The sequence below is a fragment of the Leuciscus leuciscus genome, assembly GCF_965113295.1.
Source record: "Leuciscus leuciscus genome assembly, chromosome: 4".
Taxonomy (NCBI): Eukaryota; Metazoa; Chordata; class Actinopteri; order Cypriniformes; family Leuciscidae; genus Leuciscus; species Leuciscus leuciscus.
The window spans coordinates 3,737,469-3,764,625 of NC_138728.1; the positions used below are offsets into that span (position 1 = coordinate 3,737,469).

General features: G+C 38.9%; 1 protein-coding gene across 1 annotated transcript in view; it reads left to right on the top strand.

Moving 5' to 3' along the window:
* cog5 (component of oligomeric golgi complex 5) overlaps positions 1 to 27,157 on the top strand; it is a 74,438-nt gene that overhangs the window by 19,024 nt on the left and 28,257 nt on the right. Inside the window, exons 7-11 of the mRNA XM_082168355.1 lie at positions 6,599 to 6,729; positions 20,498 to 20,657; positions 20,753 to 20,865; positions 21,143 to 21,220; positions 24,942 to 25,023. Of these exons, the coding sequence (XP_082024481.1) occupies positions 6,599 to 6,729; positions 20,498 to 20,657; positions 20,753 to 20,865; positions 21,143 to 21,220; positions 24,942 to 25,023 (564 nt within the window). The remainder of the gene's footprint in view (positions 1 to 6,598; positions 6,730 to 20,497; positions 20,658 to 20,752; positions 20,866 to 21,142; positions 21,221 to 24,941; positions 25,024 to 27,157) is intronic.

Sequence of the window (27,157 nt, forward strand, 5' to 3'; positions counted from 1 at the left end):
GGTCCAAACCACATTTACAGTATCATTAGTGTTAGTGGCCCTATGAACGGTAGTTACGTATGTAGTTATGAACTCTACGTAGTTAGTTAACTTATTGAAGTATTGAAGGGTATCTTTAATGCCTGTCTGAAAGAGCCCAGCTTATTTTTCCAGACGGTCAAATTGATGCGCGAGGACAATGCCTGAACTTTGGATGTGATTTCAGTGTGTAAGTCGTGATTCTATCAAGAAGCTGCTGGAGCGATTTATCCACTGGCTTGTCACTTCTGACCAACTGAATTGTTTGTGTTTCCCTCACCCGTCAAGTATCACAGCAGTGAAGTGTCCAGGTGAAAGGAGACATTGGGTCAGGTGGGAGAATAAGAAGTCATTTGACAGAGAAATGATTCAAGCTTGCTTTCAGGCTAAGTATCGGCACATGATTTTAGCATGATTCCAGAAATCTCTGTAGGCTGTTCTTATGACCATTGTTTGTCATGCGCCACTGTGCAGTTCGTAGAGTATTGGCCATTTGATCAAAGTCTGTTTTGAAAATGGTTTCCTCCACTGCCGTCGGGGTGTGATACATGATGATGTCTTAAAATGCGATAATTTTCTTTCATTAGTCAATGTTTGATGTTGTTTTAGTTTGATTATCCAGATGTTTTGGCACTGCAAATGTTTTCTTTTGTATTTTTATTTTACACTGAAAACAAAGCACAGTTTGATTTGTTTTGAGCTTGTCTTTTGGTGATGAGTTTTTAAATTCAAGTGATTTTGAACCTAGTATTGCGTTTTCATTTGACATTTTCATGGAATTTCAGAGATGACTCAATCTGCACTAACTGCAATTACTTTTTTTTCACTTTTGTTTTAATCTCAAACAAATTGAGTGCCCCGCTTTGCAGGAATCACCTCCTCAGACAGACACCATATTGAATTTCCACTAATGTTCCATATTTTTCTCTTCTTTTTTTTTCCGCTGTAATAGGGAAAAAATTGCGTTTCCAAGGTCACAGTTAGAATCGTTTTACACTATATTGCATGCTGCACCTTCTCTCTGTGGAGTGGCTGTTGTGCTTCATTCCAGATAAATGCAGGTAATAACCGTGATTGATGCTGAGCCAATGGATCTCTGGTGCTTCTACAAAAAAGAAAGACCTGCGGAGAGCCAGCACACTGTCACACGAGCGTCTTTTTCTGCAACAGTGGACTTTTTCTTTTCCGAAACTACAAGAACTGTCAAGGGTCAAGATCTGTGATTGAACAAGCATCTATGCCCCTGACCTGCCCTCTGACCTTCATGACCCCAGCATGATTTGATTTAGGGAGAGGGGAGTGTTGTCTGTGCTCAAAATGTAATACTAATGTATTCCTACTGCACAGTGCACCATATGTACTGTATTCCTTGTGTGTTTATTAAAGGGATACTCCACCCCCCAAAGAAATATTCTCTCATTTTGTTTTACTGACCCTTATGCCATCTCAAATGTATATGACTTCCTTTCTTCAGATTAACACAAACAACGATGGGTGTGAGTGAGAAAAAAAAACTGAAGCTTCTTAAAGGGATACTCCACTTTTTTTGGAAATAGGCTCATTTTACAGCTCCGCCAGAGTTAAACAGTCGAGTCTTACCGTTTTCGAATCCATTCAGCCGATCTCCGGGTCTGGCGGTACCACTTTTAGCATAGCTTAGCATAGATCATTGAATCGGACAGGACCATTAGCATCTCTCTAAAAAAAATGACCAAAGAGTTTCGATATTTTTCCTATTTAAAACTTGACTCTTCTGTAGTTACATCGTGTACTAAGACCGACGGAAAATGTAAAGTTGCGATTTTCTAGGCTGATATGGCTAGGAACTATACTCTCATTCCTGCGTAATAATCAAGAAACTTTGCTGCCGTACCATGAGTCCAGCAGGCGTAATAATATGACGCAGCGCCTGAAAATAGGTCTAATAGGTTAGACAAACTTAGTCCCGGTCACGTTGGAAGTTACCGAGCTGGGGACTATTTTCAGGCGCTGCGTCATTACGCCTGCTGGACTCATGGTACGGCAGCAAAGTTTTTTTTGAGAGAGATGCTAATGGTCCTGTCCGATTCAATGATCTATGCTAAGCTATGCTAAAAGTGGTACCGCCAGACCCGGAGATCGGCTGAATGGATTCCAAAACGGTAAGACTCAACTGTTTAACTCTGGGGGAGCTGTAAAATGAGCCTTTTTCCCAAAAAAGTGGCGTATCCCTTTAAGCGAGAAGTGATGCGAAGAAACTCCAGACCGGCACATCTTGCGCAAGCTTAACAACACATTTACATCACACTTCACATCACAACGTGCGGACGTAGTGCTTTACAACGCTCTCATGAACTTGTGTATGACAGTTTTATCCGGGAATGATTGTTTCTATTTAAAGTTTCAAATATTAGTATTTTTCTTACACGCACCTATTGTTTCACTTCAGAAGAAATTGATTGGGGTTATCTGGATTATATGATATTGTGTTCACTTAATGTGGTTTTTGAAGTGTCAAATTTGGGGGTCTAATACACTTGCATTATATAGTCTCACAGAAATTATGAATCTTTGTGTTCATCTGAAGAAATTAAGCCTAATACATCTGGGATGGTAAATGATGGGAGCAAGTGATGTCCAGTTACTGTTATCTCAGAAATAAATATTGGGTTATTTTGCACCCATTATTGTGTAAAACGACTTTAAGCGTACACGTGTAAAGGCCGGGACACACCAAGATTACGGTCGGCCGTCGGGCGATGTCAGGCCGTTTTTGAGCATCGGTCAGCTTAGTTTTTCCGGTGTGTTGTTGGTTTTTCTGGGCCGATTCAGCATGTTGAATCTGCGTCGGTGAGAGAGAACTCTGATTGGCTGTTCAGTTTAGCGAACGAGTTTGTGCGCGAGAATAAAAGCGAAAGTGATGAAAGCAATCAAAGAAGTCAAGACGGCACAGACAGAAGGCTGTTCAACTTTTACGTCATCTTACCTGCACAAATATTTTCATAATAACATGAGCCGACTGTAATAAATAAAGTGATCAGCATTATAGATATTCAAGTACTGTTTACGGTTTGTATATCTGCAGTCCTAGCTTTGGTTTCTCTTTTTGAATGACGAAAATAGACTATTATTGATACCTGCTAATACAGACAGATATGTACTTACACGCAGGCACAGAACGCACATGCTAGTTGACAATCGCCTGTAGTAGTTTTGGTGTGTTCAAGTGCAGCCGAGACACAGTCAACGAGAGGCAAAAACACAGTCGTCTTTGACATCGGCTTGGTGTGTCGAAGGCTTAAGGATGAGTAGTAGATTACAGAGTAGAGTGATGTCCCATTTTGAAGAATGCAGCGTGTGCATGCTATATTTAATTAAATCTCAGCCTGTTGCTGTTTAATAACCACAAAAGGCCCCATTGCATTTTTAATTAATTTAATTGTGCAGTTCTAGTAGCATGCCATTCCGAACATAGCCCGAGTTACAGAATCGTCATGTCATGTTAAATCCCTGCATCCATTTGTCCTTTTAGAACCAGCATGCAACAGTTTCAGCTCTAGTTATCAAAGTGCAATTATAGAGAACGCTAATTGAGAGTCCCCCTACAGTATTGTGGTTTTCTTCTAGGACAATGTAATCGTTGTTGTGCTCTGGCAGAGTGAAGCTGGAGAGGGTGAAAATGAGGTGAAATGAAACTGCGCTGCGACACAGAGACTTCTGGCAGGGATCGTTGATTTTAGTCTGGCTTTGGGCCTACCTATACGAACAGGAGCCAAAGACTCCCCCCTGCTTTCCTGCGTAGAAGCCACCTGTTTCACACAGCTCTCCAGATTTGAAACCACAAACTCAAGGTCACTTCGAAGCATCTGGGTGTTACAGTATGGAGTCATTTCCTCAGCAAGATATCTGACCTCTTCTAATGAGACAGCTCTGGGTTCTTTATGATATCTTTGTTAGCAGTCTGCAAATTGAGTCACAGAGTCATCAGATGGTGTGTGTGCCCTCAGAAGGCGCTAATGAGTGGATCTATGTAGTGACATTGTTCTGCTTGGTGCCACTGTATCCGTATCAGTCAGCCTCTCTGACTCATGGGCTGTCTGTTCAGAGGCCTGTTCAGTATGGCACCCTGTGTTTAGAGATGCTGTTTCTTTCCCTTCTCATTTACTTGCAAGAATCTTCTACTCTTTAAAGTTCACAGTGCGGATGCTCTTGTGCATATGCTTCTTGCATAAAACAATTGTGTATTTATTAGAGATGTGCACTACTACAATTTCAAAATGTACTTCTCTGAATGGTTAATTGACCTGTATGGATTTTTTCTTTTCTTTTTTTTGTGCAGCACAAATGATGGTGTTTTGAAGTGTGTTTTTGTCCATTTAATGGGGTCCAATGTTGATAGTGAACTACCCCTTCAAATAAGCTCTATTATAAACTCTTAGAAGAAAAGGTTCTTTATAGAAGAAAGTCAGGCGCTTCATATATAGAACATTTAGGGGTTCCAATCATGGGATAATTTTATGGATTTAGATTAGGGCTGGGGGAATTAACGCGTTAATCTTTGCGATTAATTTGAGATGTTTAACGCATTAAAAAAATAATAACGCAATTGACGCAGCACCTTTTTTGTTGCCTCGTTTTAATGACTTCCTGTTGCGGCTGCTATTGAAAAGGCCGAAAATATGCCGTCCCGCCCCTCCGTGTTCGGCGATCAGGTTTCATTCTCGTGCAGCTTGTTTAGTAACTTCACGAGCGGGTCTTTTCCGCTCCGTGTGTGCGCCGCGCTCTCCGTTACGTGTGTGTGTGTGTGTGTGTGTGTCGGCGCGCTGCGCTCTCTGCTCAATGCATACATGCCAACCCTCCCGATTTTTCCGGGAGACTCCCGAATTTCAAAGCCCCTCCCGAAAATCTCCCGGACCGACCTTTCTCCCGAATTTCTCCCGATTTCCACCTGGACAACAATATTGCTACACCATCCGTTAAAATGAAGTTAATTCGGCCAGCGCTCATACCTGTGTTTACATCCTGTTTTCGGTTGAAGTCCAAAGTAGTCGATTGTCGAGTTCACGCGCGTGATCATAGGTAACTAAACATATGCGCGTGGACTCGACAATCGACTACTTTGGACTTCAACCGAAAACAGGATGTAAACACAGGTATGAGCGCTGGCCGAATTAACTTTATTCATATCTTTCACATCTACTGCAGTCAGATTCACCCGTGTTAACTCTAAAGGAATCACTCACATGACCTGTGCACTTGTAATGTAAACTTGCACTTGTAAAAGCAGGTTTAAAATATGCCCCATTGAAGTCAACAGGGTGCAAATTTTAAAAAGAGGATAACACGGTGTAGGCAACACCGATTTTTGTCATTGTTCTCTGTATTGACAGCACTCCAAATGTACAAAAAAATGAGCTCAATGTTAAAATTGACCGGAGTTCTCCTTTAAGGAAATGAATTTGTCAAATAACTCTCAGTTGTAGACTTCTGTTTGCAATAGCTCTACTGAGCTGGTATAGTCATGCTGGGCAACAATGGTAAAATGACCTGCTCTGATCACATGCTCTGGTAATAATAGCTTTGTATGACTATACTTTATTTTGATAATTAGTCAAAAAATAAATCTGTTAAATCTGAGTATGTTGCATAAAACTGAATGAAGAATAATATATTGAGATATTGATGTTTAATATTTTAATATAGGGCTATTTTCTGTCCAATTTGTGTGGACATTTTTCTTTTTTCCCCCTTTTTTTGTGTGTTGTTTAATTTTATTAGTGATTCTACGTTTAAATATTGATGATTACAAGTTTGGGGGAAATGCGATTAATTGCGATTAATCACAGCATATTGTGCGATTAATTAGTTATTTTTTTATTATCGGTTCCCAGCCCTAATTTAGATTTAATAATTTTGTTTTAAGTTATATTTAATTGCATTTTATGAACTAAACACCTCGTAAACATACTTTTTCACTTGAACGGTTGTGAATAACAGCTGGTCTCCTGTGTGGAATATTTTTTTAGGTGTATCTGGTTCATTAAGCCTCCTCCACCTGTATCCCACATTATCCTAGTTGCTAGCCCTAGTTGATGTATTCATTCCCGAGCATGCTGGCGTCTAAATAAATGCTTTGCTCTTTTCGATGAGTTTAATCAGCCCTAAGTAGGAAACTGCCAACATTAACACAGTTTGAGTGCTTTCTGAAGCCTTTCTCATCTCTTCCAACAGTTTTGATATATTTCACGCTAAAAAAACAACTAAATCAAGCATAATTTCCACAGTCTGCTGCGATGATGGTTCGGGTAGCTTCCAGACACCCTGCTTAGTGCAGACAATTGTGAATAAGACGGTTTGCATGCTAACGGGTTCCTAGGGGTGCGCAAACACGCTTCTCCTCCATGTGACACAGTTCCTGTTATCAATCACATAAACATATGGCTGTCCATGTTTATAAAAAAAATATTATATAAAACATTTGCCTGTACAATAAAATGGAATTATTTTAGTTTTAGTTTTTTATTAGGAACTAAAAAATGCTTTGAAAAAACTTAAAAACAAAAATAATAGTGACAATATTTTTTTTCCCTATTCCTTTCAGATTACCTGTCCCAAGGTGTTGATCTGTCAGGTATTGATGTCATAGAAAATGACCTGCTGTTCATCAGTCGAGCTCGTCTGGAGGTGGAGAACCAAGCCAAACGATTACTGGAACAGGGCATGGAAATTCAGGTAAAAATACCACAATGTCTTTGAGAAACAAAGTACAAAATGTGCCAATACTTAACTGGAGTTTTTTCATGACACTGAAAATGCAATGTAGTTTAAGGGGAAACGACTTTAATTTATGAGTAGTTTGTCAAACTAACCCATTAATGTATTTGCACTTAAAATGGATGTGATGCCTAGCCTAACATTTCAACAGGATGAAACCAGTGCCAGTATTCTTTCTATCTCTCTATATCTCTCCCTCAGCATGTTTCTCTGTCACACACGATGTGCTCACACACAGCAGATGGGCCGCACTGGCCTTTTTTTCCCCCTGTCTACGGACACACAGCCATCGCACTGAACTGTCCACTCACATTTCAGAAATTCAGCTGCCACATGGAGCCATCTCAGGGGCTGAAAGATGCAGAATATGTCCGCTTTTCAACAAATTGCCATTTTAAAATGCCTGAAATGTTACATATCATCATACAAACGCAGCTGTCACAGTCCTTTGTTTCGCTGATTGCGTCTCTAAATTTTTCTTTCCTTTTTGATTGACAGTTTAATTTTTCAGCACGCTTTTTGGAGCAAATCAATGCAGGGCTCCAGTTGGAGATGACAGGACCTGTTGAAATACAGACTACAAGGTCAATAATTGATTGCTTTATGCATCTCTCATGGGCCATCAGGTGTCTTTGAAAAGCATGAGCTTTCAGGGATTTTAGGTGAAGTTGTGGTTATGAACAGCCCATATCTGATGAGAGGTCCAGTCAGGAGAGTTTCATCTAGCCTCTGTTTGTTCCTGCATCTTTAATGGTTTCCATTGCCGACCACTTGCTAAAATAAGCCTTCCAATGCCTGCCTGTTGTATTCTTTTTTATTTTTTAGCTCCAGGGATTGATTGTGTGATGGTCAGTCACCCCCATATATCTCAAGGTTATTGGCTGCAGACAACGTAATGGCATTGACCACTGCATGATCTCTTTACATTTAGATATTGCGTAATGGTGTCTATCTTTCAAAAACCCAGTGCACTGCCTTGCTAGACCCTTTTTGGGGACATCATTGATCCTGAAACATGCTGTTTAGGTATTTTTGAAACAGTCTCAGCATAATTATTTGTGTTTTTTTTCCATTTAAACTTACATTCAGCGCAAATCAGCTACTTCAGAAGTCATCAGACTAGGTGGGAACAGATTTAGCTCTTGTTCACTTCAATTAAATGCGAATGGCTATTCCAATCACAGTTCTCAGTACCATGCGTCTCTAACAAATTCTGTCTCTGCGGTCTCCCTACAACTTTTCGAAATCTTGGCCTATTAGCATCTCATTATAAAACCAGGCGATGCAAGAGCCCCCTGACCTCTGTTCATGTATTTGTTGTTCTGGATCTTATCATGTAGTTCACTGCACTCCTCCATGGCCAGTCCTGCATCAGTATATTTAGAATTGTGTGGGTTACATAAGCCGCTATTCCTCAGCTCATGTGGAGAGATGGTCCTCTTCATTTCGCTCTTTTCTTCTAAACAAAAAAGATTAACTTGGACCTTCTTATTTCTTTAAAGGAATTTTCTGGGTTGAATGCAAGTTAAGCTGTACCAACAGCATCTATCTATCATCTTATCCCTCAGTTTGTAAGAACAATCATTTATACAATAATGCACTTAGTCTTAGAGTGTACATTTATGAGGCAAGATATTTTGTGCTGCACAAGTTAAATATATATATATTTTTTTAAGTATCAAGTTATCAATTTAACTGAGTTGACATTAGTTTAATGGTTAAAAATTGCATAACGATACTTTTGAAATATGATACTTCCATACAATGCTAATGAAATCAACATCAACAATGAAATAAAAAATATTGACTTCCACATATTTTTCAGATTAACTTGTATTGATCCCGGGAACATTCCTTTTAGCACACAAGACAATTTCATTAGCTTTGCAAGAGACAACATGAAACAATGCATTTGATTTATATATGACATATTTCCAAGTGAAACGTTATTTATTTAAAAATTCGGATTTAATGGGATCGAGCCGGAGATGATTTTGGAATCAAGTTGGGTATAATGAATAATATCGTTTTTCTATTTTTTATCACAGGTTTCATGTCATAACGATTTGATGAAAAGAAGAAATAAGAAAACATAATGAGATTAAGTCTTAAAGCTGCAGGAAATGTTCGACATTTTCTTTAAAAAAAAAGATCGGATTGGAAGGATTCATCTGTTCTTAATAATTGCTTTTTGGTGCATAGTGACATTTTACATTAGTGTATTTTCTCCTCTAAATTTCATTAAAATTGTACAGAAGAGTGGCACTTTATATCCGTTTTGAAAGCATCAGCTGTCTGATACGCTGCCATACTGTCAGAAGGGCACTTGAAAAGAGAGTGCATTTGAAGGTCAGTATTCGACATTGACATGCAGAGAGGCAGAACAAAAAGTGTAGCCTGTATCTGCACATTAATTTCGGATGGGATGAGAGAAGAGGAGGTCTGTTAAATTTTTTATCCACCTTTTTATTCAAGTCTTTTTTTTTTATTTCTCTGCTCATACATTTATATCAGCTGCTTAAGAGGGGTGTTTTCACACAGAAGGTCGCAAGAGGTCACACTCTCATGTTTTTCTTTCCTTTTCCTTTGTATTGTGTAGATGAGGGGATGAGGTTTTGGAAGTGGATTCTGATTACCACGGTGAAGGGCTTTGCTTACTCGGCAAGCATTGGCTGGAGGTCATTGAGGTGTGTGTGTGTGTGTGTGGTCCGAGCTGGAGATTCATACTAGGGTCTCAAAGGGCTCAAAATTCACTGTGTGGAGTCGCACAAGTGTGTATACAGACACACATATACAACTGACTACTCTCGCCATGGCTCCTGTCTTCCTGACCCAGAAAAGCAGAGTACTCATGGGGCCAGTGTCCTGTTTCACATGCTTGTAGGGGAATGGACATTAATGCAGCCTTCTCGCTTATAGAAGAGGGGAGATGACAATCTCTCCATCCACAATACAGTGACCCTAAAAATGTCTTAATGTTACTGCGTTGGATTGCAAAAAATTAAGCCAATTGTCATTTATTTAAACAAAGACAAAAAAATATTTTACAATAAGGTTCCATTTGTTAACATTTACTAATTATTTAAATAAAAAGTTGTCTGATTTTATTTAATGGACCCGAGCTAACATGACATTTTTATTAAAAGGGTCCTTTATTGCTGGCAAAATTGGCTTTCAAAAAAACTTGGCTGCCTGTAAAGTAGAAAGTACAGTTTTTTAATTGTTGCTACTTGACCAGAGAAAACTGTTGTCATCCCTTTTGCCAAATAGGTAGGAAAACTTCAACACCCATAATGCACTGGGCATGTTGCCATCCAAAGCAACTCCCACCAGTCTGCTATGGATACGCTTATCAGAGTCAAATACCACCTTTCTTTAGTAGGAAATGCGCTATACAAAAAAATCGTATCCGACCAATAAATCTAAATTTATTGACCAGCAAGTTCTTATGAAATCATGTGATCAAACCAAAACAGAGTCATAAAACCTGGAAAAAACGGACCCACTGCAGACATAAATAGTGAAATCACAGGAGTGTGGCTCCTCCACATAATAGATTAGGCGCTGCATGTTATTGGAAGGATGTTGATGGTAGAATCAATGACAGTAGGGAACGAATGAGTCTAGGTTTTAACTGAGTCACCTCTGCTTTGACAGACAGATGTGCTTCTTGCCCTATTGAGAGTAAGTGTGCATTACATAAGCTGACCAGCAGAATTGATCATGCACCCTTTAAACAATACGTCACCTTTATCCATTTCAAGAGGTCACTTGGACAAAAGAGTGCATGTGATTGTTGTCTCGCATAGATAGATAGATAGGTTTTGTTCTGTTGATGTGTGGTGCAGATATACAGGCCACACTGCCACAATCAAATTGGGTCATATTGTTTTTCAATAGTCATTTTACTAAACATTTAAATTAGTCCAGATATACTGTTGTTTTTTCCCCTTGAATGTCTGTCAGGATGTTCAATTTTCTGCTTTTGGTTTGTGATTGTACATTCTTAAAAATAATGGATCTTTATTGGCATCTATGGTTCCATGAAGAATCTTTAACATCAGTGGAACCTTTGCATTGCACAAAATGTTATTTAAAGTGGAAAACAGCTCTTTAGATGATTAAAATGTTCTTTACACTTAGAAAAAGATGGTTTTTACAAAACTTTTTACTGAACATTTCTTTGGTTCTTCTATTGCATTGCTGTGAAAACCTTTATTTTTAAGAGTGTATTGAAGATTGGGGTCATTTGGATTGAAATGACTTTCCGGTAACAATAAGGTCTCATTTGTTTACAAAAAGGTCTCATTTGATAAAATTAGTTAATGCATGAACTAATGATGAGAAATACATATTTATAGTATATTAACCTTTGTTGATTGTTAGTCAGTAAAATGTTCACGTTCATGTTAGTTAACAGTGCATTAACAAATGTTAACAGATACAGCTTTTGACTTTAAAAATTAAGTAAATGTTGAGATAAACATGAACTAAGAGTAAATGCTATAGAAGTATTGTTCAGTGTTAGTATGTGTTAACTAACTAACTAACGTTAACAAATTAATATTAACCTTTGTTGATGTTAGTCAGTAAAATGTTCACGTTCATGTTAGTTAACAGTGCATTAACAAATGTTAACAGATACAACTTTTGACTTTAAAATTAAGTAAATGTTGAGATAAACATGAACTAAGAGTAAATGCTATAGAAGTATTGTTCAATGTTAGTATGCGTTAACTAACTACTAACGTTAACAAATGAAACCTTATTGTAAAGTGTTACCGATTTTCCTTTCTCTGCATCTGTCCGTTTTGCCCATTCTGTTTAGTTTTGTCCAGTGTCATAGTGGGATGTGATTTTTGTCATCCGCAGCCTAATAGATCCATGTACCTGCGGTATGTAATAGAATTTTCTCTCGCTTGCTGCTGAAAAGACGAAACAAAAATATGTTATCCGCCTTGGGCCAAACAAATACTGACAAGAATGTTAACTGAAAACGATTCAATGCTTCTTTTCTTTCTCTGCTATACCACATAACAATTTGACTTCATTCTATGTAAATAAATGCCTTTCACTCATGCATCATTATTTATAGGCAATCTCCTGCAATTGCTAATGCCCAATCCCTGTCGCTAATGATGTGATAACAGCATTTTTTTTTATTGTTTCTTCAGGGCTGAACTTGATGCATGACTCAAACTGTGCTCAAGAGGGTATTAATCATTTAGAAATGTTTTATTAGCACACGGCTTAGCTTGTCACTGCATTGTTACCGCGAATGGCAGGACTCAAAGAGCATTTGGTATTTGTAAGTGTCTAAGTGAAGATGTGTGGCTTAATTTGTGCTCTTTTGACTATGTTTTGCACACTGACATTCAAAACATGGTTCAAAGTGTGTGTGTGTGTGTGTGTGTGTGTGTGTGTGTGTGTGTGTGTGTGTGTGTGTGTGTCTGTCTGTGTGTGACACAGTGTGTATGTGTGTATGTTCTTGAATGGTCTGATCTGTCTAATATTGCAAGAAGCTTTGTATTGCGTGACAGATGGGATTTTTTCCTGAGAACCTGGCAGTCTCTACAAGTTGCATGTGTGCGTGAATAAAATACATGGATTGTAATTTACTGAAATCATGAGTGCAAAAGAGTTCTGCAACAACCACTCACTCCCATTTAAAGCTACAATGTCACTTGCACAGTGTGATATATTTCCTGCAGTTGTGTACTTACAATTTCCCAAAAGTTCCCAAAGATTTTTTATTTCAGAGAAATTCCTATTTTAAATAATGGCTCGTCCATTTTCTCTTGTCGCCTGTCAATGACGTAATATCCGCGTCATCCCTGGTTTCCGCTCGTACTGCCATAGTAACCATGGCGACAGACGTGGACAACTGCGTTACGTCAAGCGGCGCGCTCACGCTGTTGTTGTTTCGTTCAAACATTATGGATCATGGCAAGCAGACTTTGGGACAAAAGGAGAACTAAAACAAGGATCAATATCAGCATGGCGTTTTCGAGATGCCGTGAGCTAGCGTCCAAGACTAACTTCGACTTGACAGAGACGTCTTGCATGTACTTTATTAGACAGGTGAGCAAATGTACATACAACTTATCAATGTTATATAGCTCAACATGAAATGTTGAAATGTTAGAATATGATCAGTATGTTATTCTTATGTTGATCTAGCTTACTGCTAGTCTCATACAAACTAACACATAGAATAACATTATAACTTTCAACACACTCAAATGCAGTTTAGTGTGATAGTGTAGAGCAAGTGAAACAGCGCTGCGTTACCTCACAAGTTTCATTCATCAAATAAACTGCCCTGTGTGAGTATTAATTCAGCACTTGCGGGTAAGTTAGTTCGGTACAATGAAATGTCCTTATTCCTTTATATCCGTGGGACTTGCGTGTGGCGAGTGTGTGTGTGCGTCTGTCTCTCATTAGCAATCGCGACCTGCTTCATACCACAGTCATGTTAAAAACATCAATGTATTCACTCATCCATAAACATTATTAGATCCTTCGGCATGACGTCAAGTTCCATAATTCCGCTTATGCGTCATCAACCTACGCCTTTGTTATTGTAAGAGGTTAGCGACCCCTAGCGGCGAAAAAAATAATTACAATTGTTGCTTTAATCATTGTGAATGATGCAATCGAGTCGTTCACCGCCTACATTCTTAAAATAATTGTATAGCTAAATATTTATTCTTAAACTAATACTCAAGGACTTTAACTAAATAGTTTATATAGTACTATCATTTTTTTTTTTTTTGATTTGTTATTTGCAGTGATTCATTGGGTAGGTCGTTCAATCCTTCATGGAATAATTCACCCAGGAAGTAGAAAGTATCCAGTCTTGTACCTTTAAAAAAAAAATAGTTTATAGAGTTAGTTGATTTGGTTCATGGTGTTATGCTTCATGAATTTCATGCCTATGGAGAAAATGAATGGGAAAAATGCCAAGGTATCTAAAAAAAAAAGTGGATTTGTTGCACGCTATTCAAATCTTTACTCGTTTCACTTGGTCCAATGGGCTTAATTGTGCTGGTCACTGAAAAGGTTATGCAGTCACTCTCCTGATACTCAAGGTTCATCCATTTTTTGAGTCATGTGTTTGAGTAACCTTTACATCAAAAGCAATGTCTCTCGGGAGTTGAAGCTGCTAAGGAGTGAAAACATTGCCTTTGTGTGTCTTTTATTTGCCACTCTTTTTTCCTGAATCTTTGTGCCTCCCTTTTCTTTTGTCTTCTCACTCACTTCAAACATTACATCTCTGTCACTGTCTCACATTCTTTCTCTGTCTGCTCTCTAAAGACCATCTTGAAGATGGAAAATGGATATGCTGGATTGCTCAGGTAGCTGACAAGCACTCAGCAGGTATGGCCTGTTCTGCCAATATGGCTGCCTTTGTTCTGTCAGGGGAAAGAAGGCAAAAGGCTTGTTTAGAGTGATCATAAAATATTTACAGGATGCTTACCGTAAGTGATATACTGGACAAGACTTTATGTGAGCTGAATCTCACTGCGGAATAAAACACCTCAAAGTCAGCATGGATTGAAAATTTAACATAAAATAGAATATTTCATCCGTGCATATGTTTATTTTATTTTATTTGACCTAGTAATGTTTGATAAAAATGTCATAACTGGATCTTCTGATGAAAACCACAGTAAACCACAGAGCCACGCCCACATCTCAACATCCAATCAACAACCGATGCATATAACTAAGTCTCCGCCCTTCCATTTCATCGCGACTGATGCTTAGGAGACCAGGAGGCCAACCTGATAAGCCAGCTAATAAGACCTAAGCTAAGAAAACACTTTCGACTGGATTAAGCTGTGTTTTTTAGCAGGGTTGTGTATGTTATTTTGAAAGAGCACTGGTACACTGTTACAGATCAGAGACCTGTTAGCGACTGGCTCCCATGTGTGTTGATTAGCACTCCTCGCTCTCGCACGTTGACTTTTCTCTCCCATTACCCATCGGTAACACGTTACTGCCAGGCACCCACCTGACAAATTACTGTTACCATGGAGACCATATCCACATGCTTTTTAACATCCCTTCTCTCTGATGTCCGTTCTTCACAATTAAAAAGTCACACAAAGGTTAAAAGCGCAAAGCTGAAGCAATTTATTTACAGTTGAGTGTCATTTAAGAAAGGCTTTTGATTACTAGTACCAGCGAATTTATGCGCAGGCGATATAAAAAAACAAAGACATGCGAGCAGAATTTTTTTAACTTTATGATACGAGCCCACATGTTTTGCTTGTGTGTTTGTCACTGTAATAGTTCTAACACATCACTGTCTTTCCACTGATATCTTTCACAGAATTGTGATGAATGTTGCTCTAGGATGACTTAAAAAGTCACATGAATTTATGTGCATATGACTGTTCAGACTGCGGTCGCTTTGCAAAACATCTGACCTGTATCAGATTTAGGACCACATATGGAAGTGGCCCGAATCGAAATTGAAAAGATCAGATTGTATGTGGTTTGTGCCGTTCACACTGTCATGGCAAAAACATATGAGCAAAAAAAAATTTATTTGGGCCAAATTATATATTAGATGAATTAATTGAAACTCTGAAAAAACAAAAAACATGATACAACATGCATTTGACATTAAGTCTTAAAATGTATGGTTGGTTAATTTCCTTTTAATGTCAATCCAAATCAAAGTTTCTTTATCGCTGAAAATCTTCTCTCTCATTAGCTATGCTGAGCACACCTTGTCTTTCACCTTTCTCCTTTCCATAATCATCAGTTTTCTCCCAAATTGAGTTCATCTCTTCATTGCCTGGTGTTGCGCTGACATTTGCCAAGTGCGTCTTAAAAGGCTTTAATCGGTCTTCGCCGTGTTTGTTTTTGGGTTGCCGTGGAAACACGGCACATAAACGTCTAAGTGATCCATCATCTTTTCACTTTTTCCTCACACTTAAAAGTCTCACTTTCGCCCTCTCTCTGTTCTTCACCAGTGCTCTCGCATGGCCATGACACTTCACGAAGTGTGAGCAAATGAACTCCGCATGTTCCAATGGGGCTAGCGTCGGCCATGTTTGCTGTTCATTCTGGAGTGGGAATGACTAGGCCAAAAGGAAAATAAAGTCCCTGTATTTTCCATATAATGCATGCAATTCTCATATGTGCTGGGTAATTTTTTTGCTACGCAGCGCTTTTTGTAACTTTTGAAAAAAAGCTTTTAGTGAAAACAACAGCACACAAGCATCAGTAAGTATTGGAAATTATTTAATGATAAATATAATAATATCTATAATATTTTGTGCTGTTGTTTCACTCTAAAACATTATATCCTGCTTGATAAAAGTGCTTGGTGTTCACACTTGTAGATCGGTTCGCTTGGTTCGTTTGGTCCGGACCAAAAAAAAAACATTTAGCCCTGGTCCTCTTTGCGTTCACATCAGCATTTTAACACGTTCACATGTTCACAACCTGATTGGTCGGCTTTTATTACGGCTTTTATTATGTATATTTCACAATGGAAATTTGGAACCAAAACAATGCTGTGTTCTAGGCTAAATGCGCTCGTTGTATGTGCGTAGCCTACATATGATGGTATATGATGAAGCTGACAACTTGTGAAGAGCTTATAAAATGTGTAAAGGAGTCAAAACAGCAGCAAGAATCCTTTCGTCACACACAAAGAAAGATCTGATGTGAGGAGACGCGGTTCTGATGTCTTTACCGAACTGTGATGGGCACTAACAGAGCAATCGCACCAGGGTCTGTTTTAATCCAACCAAACCTGTCAAGTGTGAACACAGCCTAAGTCAGTTAGCTACACTTTAGCTTTATTATTTGATTATTCCCACTTCCACTTCTTGCCATTTGTAAAAACAAATCTCTAATTGACAGTCAACTTGATTTAAATTTTTGTTTACATCTTGTTATAATACTCACTGATGTTGTCACTTCCTTGAGGAAGCTTCCTTAAAATTGCCATGTCACAATCAAATATGATTTTTGTTTTTATAACATTTAATCCAATATTAAACTGCAAATGAATCATCCAGCATAGTAGAAATGACCTGGGCATCGTATGTGGTCAAAGATGTCATCTACTTATCAGCTATTGGTTCCTTTGACAAATATCTGGATTGAGTCTTCCATATGGTGACAAAACAAACACAGCCAGAAGCTAATGACGCTGGTGTGGTGACCAGGTGTTTTTATGAAAGGAAGCAATTGGCTGGAAATGACAGTGTTATTTTCCTTGTGAGGCGCTGCATCCCTACATGATGGGCAAACTCTCACTGTGTCCCTGTTGAGGTGACATACTTGATATAGTTGCCAGTTCCCTCTTTAGGCTGTGTATTTTTTTTTTTCTTAGTGGTTTCTCTAGAAAAGGACATCTACCTGAATTAGATAGTAGAGAATTCAGTCAAGCCCCCACACAGCGTGTGTAATCGAGGTCATACCATCAGTGTGGCATAGTTATTACAGGCCCAGGTAGGAAACATGATGGAGGCAGGTATAATTGTGATAGTGGCCCAAAGATGATCCACCATATCCACTCCTTAGCATCCCACCCTATCTTGTTTAACTTGCTCGAACCATTTTCTTCCACTTGGTTAAACACTGATACATAAGCTAGTTTTTACTCCCATTATCACTGCCATCCAAGAGAAAATGCAGCAAGCGCTAAGATGTTTTCACATGCATTTTGTCTCCTACGTTTCCCTGGAGAAACACGCCTGAATCTCAAGATGGCAGAAATAACATTGGCACATCTTAGACCTCCTTGTACATATGATCTGTAGGATTCAGATACAGTGATGTGTTCGCCAAGCATGCCACCTGTTTGGTTTTTTTTGTGCAATTATGTAAGAATCTCTTGAATCTGCAATGTTGTATATAGATGAGCATGCTACGTCTTGCTGTGAAGATGGCAAGACCTTTTCTGACCTTCACTATATGTGAGGGGTTATCTGATTGTGAAATGTAATTCTCCCAAGAAACAAATCAAAAAAGAGCACTACACCCTACAAACGTTCATGCGATCCCTTGGACAGAATGAATTTCACATCTGCTGAACAGGGGATGAGTGAGACTGACAGGGAACCATCTGAACACGCTGTGTACGATTTCCCACACTTTGCAACAATAGCCTACGACATGCAAGCCAATCTAATCAACATAGAAGTGGGGTGTAAATTTAGTTACATTTCACCTTCCGGTACATGTCTAGCTGTCTATTTTTCCCCTAAAAAATTGGTCTCTTCTAGATTAAAAACATCAGACCAAATGTGTTTTTCTCCAACTTACTGGTTAAGAAGCGTTCGTTGGCCACCTGTTCCATCTAAGTGTTATTTCTGGGAACAAAAGCGTAGTGCTTGCCTGGATGTAAGTAATGTGAAAACACCTCATTCACGGCAGTTGGCAGCTAGCCATCCTGGGTCACCGGCTTGCACTGAGCTGATCAAATCCATCTCCACAGTGGCTGTGCATGTCCCTGCTAAACCATTATCCCTCCGCAGTTCAGGGTAAATGAGGGCTAACGCATTACATGCTGTGAGTGAACCTGCCGCAAGCAATTAGGTCTCTCTCAATCCTCTGTTTTCCTTGGTCTGTGATTCACATCTGTTCCTTGACAACTACACTCAACTGTTGCATAAGCAACAACACATCATTTATGCTGCTGGACAACAGCCAATTTTGGCTTGGTTTGTGAATGTTTCAACTACGGCTGAGCAGTATAGATAAACAATTATACCTAGTTTTCAGAAAATACAACAATAGATGTTAATAAATGTCTGTAATTACTGCATGTATTTTTACTAAACATTTTAATATATGAAAAATGCCACAAATTGATTGCAGTTTAAGGGCCAAGTTTACTAAACAGGCAAATTAACACGAGAGCGCAATTATAAAGCAATCTACTTATGCTTTTTTTGGGCAGTAAATTGACGAGCGCAAACCTTATTAAATCACCCTAAATGATTCATTTAAATACTCTCCTCCCATAAATCTTGCATTTTAAGGGGAAACTCCTAAAAATGCATATGCAATATAAGGTCAGCCGCAAAAATAACGGTCTACGCCTTATCAACCATGCTAATTTTACACTGCGTGTCTTTAGTAAATCCTGAAAGAGGGTTTGCGCTGGAGCAAGCAGTTAGTAAATCTGGCCCTAAATCAGACTGTATTAAAACATTTTATTATACTTATACTCACACAAGCTATTGTCGTGTGAAGTGTCTTAAAATTCTACCCTGTAGAAATAAAATAAGCACTAATGCATTGCAAATGTTTCTGAGGACAGTTTTTCCCCTTCGGTCTTACTTCCTAAGATCTTAAGTAGCTACAAAAGCAATGCAGCCACCAGTGTATCAGATATCGAAACATCCCCTCACTGACACCTGTAATGAGGTCTCAAGGGATTGCGGATCTTCTTACACTCACCATATTCAGAGACTCGCTTGGGTTTTCAATGTTGCAGTGTGTAAGACCTATAGGTGTTTCAATCTAATTAGCTCTTTAAAAAAACGGTGTTTTGTCTTTTAAACATACATTTTGTCCTTCATCCCAATCTTTTTGCATCTGTTGAGAGTATTAGAGTCAAGCCTCTTAAAGATTTCAAGCACAATGCTGGAAGGGGAGGAAACTCAGAGCAGCCCTGGCATCAGTTTTAGCCTTCAAGTGGGTTTGAAGAGAGAGTGAAGGAAGAAATGTGAATCATTTGTCTGATTAGAGCTTGAAACCACTGATTGCCGCCAAGTACTTAGCCACCACTGATGGCTATATCCCACCACTCTGGCCTATTACTCTCAATCTGTGCACCATTAGTCAAGCATGTAGAGAAAAAAAAGGGTTGATTTACTGGATTATCGCGTCCTCTTGTCTGCCTTTTGTATTTTGTTTTGTGTTAAGCACATCAGTTGAATTTATATCCATTCACCTGCGGTTTCTCGTGTACCGTTTGGGAAGGCGACTGGGCCTGATCATCTTTGATCCACTGGGATTAGATTGAAGTTGGACGGGGTCTTGAATTGGTTGTAATGCTTGGCGCTTTCATCCTGGGAGATTAAATTAAAGGCAGGATCAGAGATCGGGACTGACTGCTGGAAGCTGCTTTGAATGCAGCATTGAAGAGCTTTCTGTTTTGTACTTTAAACGTTAATGTCCTGTAGTCACAGCTTAGCTGAGACGGTTGAATTTGAAGAATTTGAATTTGACCTACTTTTCTAACATGTGCTCTGGCGTTGAGCGTAATGACGTCAATCGGTTGCTCTCGCGGCAAGTGATGCGGCGCAGTCTGTGATCTCTCATGTGGAGACAACTAGTCTCAGGTGTAAATTTGACTTGGACCTGGAGATGTGAATGTCAAGATTTTAGGAGGTCAGGCATGTTTTAAAGCATTTTGATTTATTTGTGCCAGTGACCCACTTCCCAAATCAACCTGAGACACCTTGTTCAAAACCACTGAACACATAAACCAAAAAAATATATATATTCAGGTGAAACAAAATATTCCCTTAATCATGTGAAATGGATTTTTTTATCATGTAAACTGGAATTGGAGAATGTTATTATGCTTTGAAAGAATCTTCAGAATAATGATATTGAAAACTGTTTAGGCTATAGTATTGCACAAGATTAAACCTTTTATGTAAAACTCATATTGTAGCTATGTAAATTAGCTTTGTTAGAGTAACCTTTGATTGGTTTATGTTTTTCATTGTTTATCTCACAGAATCCATCTCAGGTGGGGACGGCCTTACAAGTGTTTTATAACCTTGGCAATCTGAGAGAGACCATAAGAAGTGTGGTAGATGGATACAGGACATCTGTGCAGGAGAACGTTGTTAATGCCCTGGACATTAAAGTCCTCACTCAACCTGCCAACACCAGAGGTTTGTTTGTTTTAGTGCATTTGTGGCTGTGTTTTAGAGTGCTTGATGATTTTTGCATTGTTTTAGTGTGTGCATTTTGTGTCTGCTATATTTAGGCGCCCCTGGCAGAGCCGTCATGCCCACCCCAGGGAATACGGCTGCGTTTCGAGCTGCTCTGTGGACGAATTTAGAGAAACTAATGGACCAGATTTGTGCCGCGTGTGGTCAGGTAATCAAACTTACACAGATGTTACTATTATGAAACACTGTTATTGTCTTTAGGCAAAACACCAGTAGTTCATAGATGTCCCTTTCCATTTTGTCTGGTGTTCACTTGTAAAGGCATTAAATATTAAGCTCTGAAATTAACTTTTTGCCACTCATGCCTGATTTTTCTGTTTTTTTCCCCTTAATATTTTTTTTAAAGCTAGTGTGTTAAGATTAGATGACGCTTGAAAGGGGTCATTGAATATATCGTCTAAAGTTTCTACTATGTTCCTGAACAGGTGCAGCACCTGCAGAAGGTTCTCACCAAAAAGAGAGACCCAGTGACTCATGTGTGCTTTATTGATGAGATCATCAAGGTGAGACAGATGATATCATTTCTCACCTACATTTTGCTTTATTTGTTTTTGCTGGAATAGGTGTGCGATTAAATTTCAGCAGTTTGGGGAGTTATGTGTATTGATATTGTGCGTATCCCATATGTGAAGAGTTTGTCCTTGATATCTAGTGATTTATTACAAAGGATTTTTGTGTGTGTTGCCCTTGCCTGAGGCTGACCTGCCTACAAAGCCCCTGCTGGTTCACTTGCTGCTGGCACATTAGCAGTAAATGACATCCTAATTGGTGTCTGCAGGTGGCTGGCCCCTCTGTGACAAGGTTATCTACCCCACACGCATACACACTCATGCACACAAACATATATCCACCACACATTTTCAGCCAGACAGTGATGGGACCATTTTTATCTACATTCTCCATTTGGTTCTGGGTGACTTTGTGAACTAGTGTGTGTTGGCGCACGCTGAGTGACAAGAACAGTGTTTGCAAAGGCATATGCAACGCGTTTCCCCTTTGGTATCCCCGACATCCGTGGCTCTCCATTCCTTCAGTTGCGAATTTGGCTAATTACAGCCGGTAATTAAGGTGCTATTTTCCGCTAAATGAAGGGCTAAACTGTGAGATCAGAGCATTTTAGGAAGGGGTGGTAAGATTTCACAGATGGATTTCAAAGAGAGCATATAATGCAGTGAATTAGAACTGGCCTCTAGCGATGCATTTCCTTAAATCATAACCAGCAAAGCTTATATGCGACATAGACTTCTGAATATTTGATGCAGAATTGTTACATGGGCTGTATTTGGAACGGCACATTACTTATATTATTATATGTTCTGTTTGTATGGTGCACAGTATGCAAATTTTACACATGCATTTTTATGTTTTGATGAAAATTGGTGTCCTTAATGATTTTATCATTTAGATAGAACTTTTATAGATTTATAAAAGCATTAATACACTCAAAGGAGTGCTGTTTTGTTAATATGATCATGACTGATAGGGTTTTGATTATATAGCTGTGATTTATTTTCACAATGTAACACAAATATACAAAGTAGAGCACAATACAAGAAAATACTACATCGCTTTAACATGACCACTGAACCAAAAACAAAACCTTAATTTTAAACTTCTCTTTCTTTACGGACCGTCTGGCTAAAATGACAAAGTTGGATTACAATAATGCAATTTCATGACAACTGCACACCACTAGCTCATTTAAATAATTTTTTAGATCATGCGACAACAACATAGCATACTACTACATACTAATGCTTTCCATTGCATACAGTATTTTGCCAAAGAATGCTAAATTCCATTTCAAACATAGCAATTTTTGTGTGTTTGTGAGAAAGAGAAAAGGTCTGTCTCCAATCATACAGTCGCTTTTGCTCTCTTACTCTGTTGGTATTCCTCCCGTTTTCACTCAGTAAACAGTTTCGGGGGAGATGAGTTGAGCGGCTTCTAATCACCTCTTGGAAATCGAGATTTTCGGTCAGAAGATTGAGGTCTGCAGGAATGGGGGGGTTGGGGGGGGTTTCCATGGCAACACCTTCTCCCATTCTCCCATAGACCTCACATTTTTCTTTCCTTATTGGAAAAAACAGAAAGGAAAGGCGACAAAAAAAAGTTTGATTCCAGAGTGTGGGTAGTAATACCCAATTTGACCACTTCTCTCGTATTAGTGTAAGAAAATATTGCATCCGTCTTTCAAGGGTGATGAAGATAATAAAGGTAACATTTAAAAATATTGAATATGTGTTGATATAAAAGTTCAATGACTCTCAGTAGAAAGGGACACCTTGAAATGCAGACCACCCAGAATGACTGTCTTTGGGTGCTCAGAGAGCCATCAGCTGTGGATGAAAGAGACTCCCGGCATTTAAAAGGCCCCATGAAAGGTTTTGCAGGGCGGGCACTTCTCTTGGAGCCTCACAAGGCTGTAAAAAGCCTAACAGCACCTCTGAACCTTCAGTTTAACGGGGTGCATGCAAGAGATGAGCTGCATATGAGGTTTAGGGAAACACATACAGGAACTTATGTTCTGCACAATAAAGCTGCTGTCAGATTCCCTGGAGATTGGGAAAAGGTGGGTGAATGCCATGTTTTTTTGTTTTCTTTCTCTGCCTCCGCTTCAAAAGCTGTTTTCAAACTCCCACTATCTCACACCTATATTTGTGGCTGAAACACCCCCCACACACACGCACCCATCGGAAAGAAAAACCTGCAAACCGCTACATTTAACAGTTACACAAGTAAGACAGACATTCCCGTTGAATTCCCAGCTGCTTTTATGTAGCACACAAGCCTTCTGGTTCTCTGGCATGAGTTCATCTCCACTGATGGCCCTCTTGTTCCCTTCAGGTGTCATTAATGTGAAATACAACTCTACAACAGAAAAGAAAATAGCAATTGCCTGAAGTAGTGGAGCAAATATGAAACTCGCTTGTATTTTACTAGAGCAAAAAAAGAAAGAAAAGCCAAGATTGGTAGTATGATGGCACTGAAATCATGCCACTCTGTAATTTAATAAGTAAGTTTATATTTATAAAGTCACATTAATTTAAGAATTTTAGTGTGTTATTTTATTTTAGCCTTATTTTTGATGATGCCACACTGTCATCACTGACATATTTGGCATGGACGCTACAAGTTTTTTTTTTTTTTTTTTTTTTTTGTGCAAAACCTGATGATTCATGATTTCATAATACAAGGACATCTTATGAACTTTAATGGACCTTTTGTGACCTTTTGTACAATGGAGTTCACATGCTCAGTGTCTACATTTCTTTTAAACTTAACATCAAAAAGAGATTTAAATTAAATCACAGATTGTCATTGTGAACCCACTGTATATATACTTGATATTTTCCACCTTGGAAGTCTTTTTCTTTGGAGAATTCTCAGATTTGTAGCTGCAGAAATTGTGTGAATCATAAGACAGAGTAATTTATATCACTGTAAAGTCAGTGCAAACCGCTTTAGGCTGATGTACAGTGAGTCAGCGCAGACATTCAGAGCATTTTGATACACACAGGTGATACGCACACTAGCCTCTCTACACACACACACACACACACACACACACACACACACATTGAGCAAGCAGGTAGATTAGCACATGCAGCACATGTCCATCAGTGTCAGACCATATTTGTGTTGTCATGATTCCCAAATGATTATAGACTTCCCTATTTACACACACATACACACATGGCTCAGACAGTCATTATTCTGTCAGTGATTTGCTAATGCCAGTGTTGTCTGAGTGATAGCATAGTGTAGGGTTCATATTCTACTCTTTGTGTGTGTGTGTGTGTGTGTGTGTGTGTGTGTGTATGTGTGTGTGTGTGTCTATGTTTTTTACCCTGTTCACTTCTATTGTCAGCCCAAAACGATTGTCAAACAAAATGATTGTAATATGGTTTCATGTGACAATTTTCCACCCTTTCTCCAAATACTACAACTTTTAAGACTAGTGTATGTAAACAATCTGTTATAGTCTAATCCCTTTGCATGTGAAATGAGTAAGAAGAAAATGTGCTTAATCGCCATGATTGTAGTTTTAATTGAAGGTTAAATGTGACCTGGACATTGGAGTCACTAAAGACAATCATATCAGCTTTGTTTGCATAGTGTGTTAATGTGTTTGTTTTTTTATGTGTGTCAAAGGCCATTGTGGTAAAGTTCAGCTCTGGCTGGTGTGTGTAATGTGTTTTCTCTATTCTTTATTTCTCTCAGGATGGGCAGCCTGACATCTTGCACACCTTCTGGAGTTCAGTCACTCAGACGCTCTCTGAGGAGCTTCAGAAAGCCACAGCTGGTGAGTTTCAGTCTGAGGTTTTTGTTTAAGACGATGCCCTGCCATGCATCTCAAAAGCTCATTCTGTGTGTGAGTGTGTTACACAAGCTCCCCTCCCGCGCCTCGTCTCTCTCTCTCTCTCTTATCCTCCGCTCTTGCTTTCTTTTCATCACATTGCAGTCGGATTCAAACTCTATTACCCACGTACACACTTCTGGTGTTGCTTTTGAGAAGACTGACTGTTAACCCTTTCCTCTTCTAACTCAAGCTATCTCAGGTATTGTTCATCTGCAGCCTTTACACTATCATCTCGAGCCTGGAGGGCTTCTTGGAGAAGCGTTTACATTTCCGTAGTCTCTGATGATTCTTCAAGCTCAGACGCAGCCAACGAGAGAGTCCAGCATAAAGCAAATAAAAAAAAGATCTCTCCACTTATCTCAGGCTGTTATCATCACTAAAGGAGCAGGATGAATCAAGGCAGGTGTTTGGTTACAAGGGAATATGAAGGAAAATGGAGACCTTCAAAGCTCAAACGTGAGATTCATGTGACTCCACAGATGTGTAACCAAAACGGACTTCTCTCTTTACACAACATCTCAGTGTTCGCAAATAAATGACAGCATTATTTGCAGTGATTTGAAATTGAAATGTATTGTTAAGAGGAAAACCCCCTTGAGATGTGACATCTCGTTTTCGAGGGGACCTCATAGAAACATACTTCACATACATGCATACATACTAACAAAACAAAGACAAATGCTCTCCATCATACCAAAATCACCCATATCTTCCCAAATCCAACCATTAGATATCAGTCAATAAACAGTTAAGGCCATTCATATAGACAATTATATCAAGCATGAGGAAAACAGTTGCAGCTTGTATGCAAATAATTAAGAAGAGACATTTTAAACTGGCGAAAAGAGGAGATCGATCTAAAAGAACTAGGTAAACCATTCCAACCAGAAGGGGCTTTAAATTTAAAGGCTCTCCTCCCAGTTTCTTTGGATATATTTGGTAAAAAAAAAAAGATGGACAGTGTCTCTTAGGCTGCAGTGTTGGGGAGTAACCAACTAAAAGTTGTGATGGTGTTAACTTCACAATTATTAATAAACTGCAGAAGTTAGTATGTCATATGATGATTCTTTAAACGAGTAGATAAGTGCTATATGCTTTAAATTAGCCTGTAACTGGGCAAGATACCATTTCAGAGTCGCTTCTTCCATCAAGTGGGATGGAGTGAGATGGATTCAAATGATTTTCCTTGGACTTTTGTATTGTATATCAACTGATGGATTTCTAGGCTGGTAACAATGCATTTTACAGACAAATTCTATCCAAAGCTACTTATAAGTTCAATGCGTTCTTGCTGTTGTTAGTGTCATGCTCTGGTAACCAAAAGGTTATTGTTTGAAACCCCAGAAGGGACATTTCATGCGCTATAACCATTGCTCTCTTAATTTAGGCACTTAACTCTCGGTTTCTCCAGAGAAAAAGTTTTCTGGATGAACGAGTCTGGCAAATGAATAAATTTAAATTTCATTACTAACTTCATTGATGACATCTCCATTATTTTGGTGGCAGTATTATAACAGAAAACCACTCTTGATACCACAGAATCGACTCATTAATGGAGCACGTGGCTTATGATTGCAACCAGTGTCTATCTTAATTAAAGTGCTAAACATCTTGGACAGCACGTCCACCCTGCAGAGACACGGTAATTTAGACCGTGGCCTTGATGGTGCGGCCCTATTGATCCCTACCTGTGTTATCACGACCTAAAGACGCTTTGTGCTTCACTCCCGCTGATCAATAGAAGGCAAATAGGAGCCTTTGTATCGATTTCATTACCCAAATGCTTCTGCATTACTCCCTCTTATAAGCTTTTATCAAGCCTGATTTGAAACCTCTCAATCAAACTTGCTTTTATATTCTCAGAACCCTAGGTGGCTTACTTTCATACATCTATTAAGGGAACTTTGCCAAAATACTCTCAAAAACGGAGAATGTTCAAGGTGAAGATGCTCTCGAAAAAACTATTATGGCTCCAAGTGGCCATCAGAAAACGTTTTAGTTCGCAGGTCGACTGTTATAGACTCTGTCTTGAGACATCACTGCTCCACAAGCCTTCAAAGAAGATCTGTTTATAAAT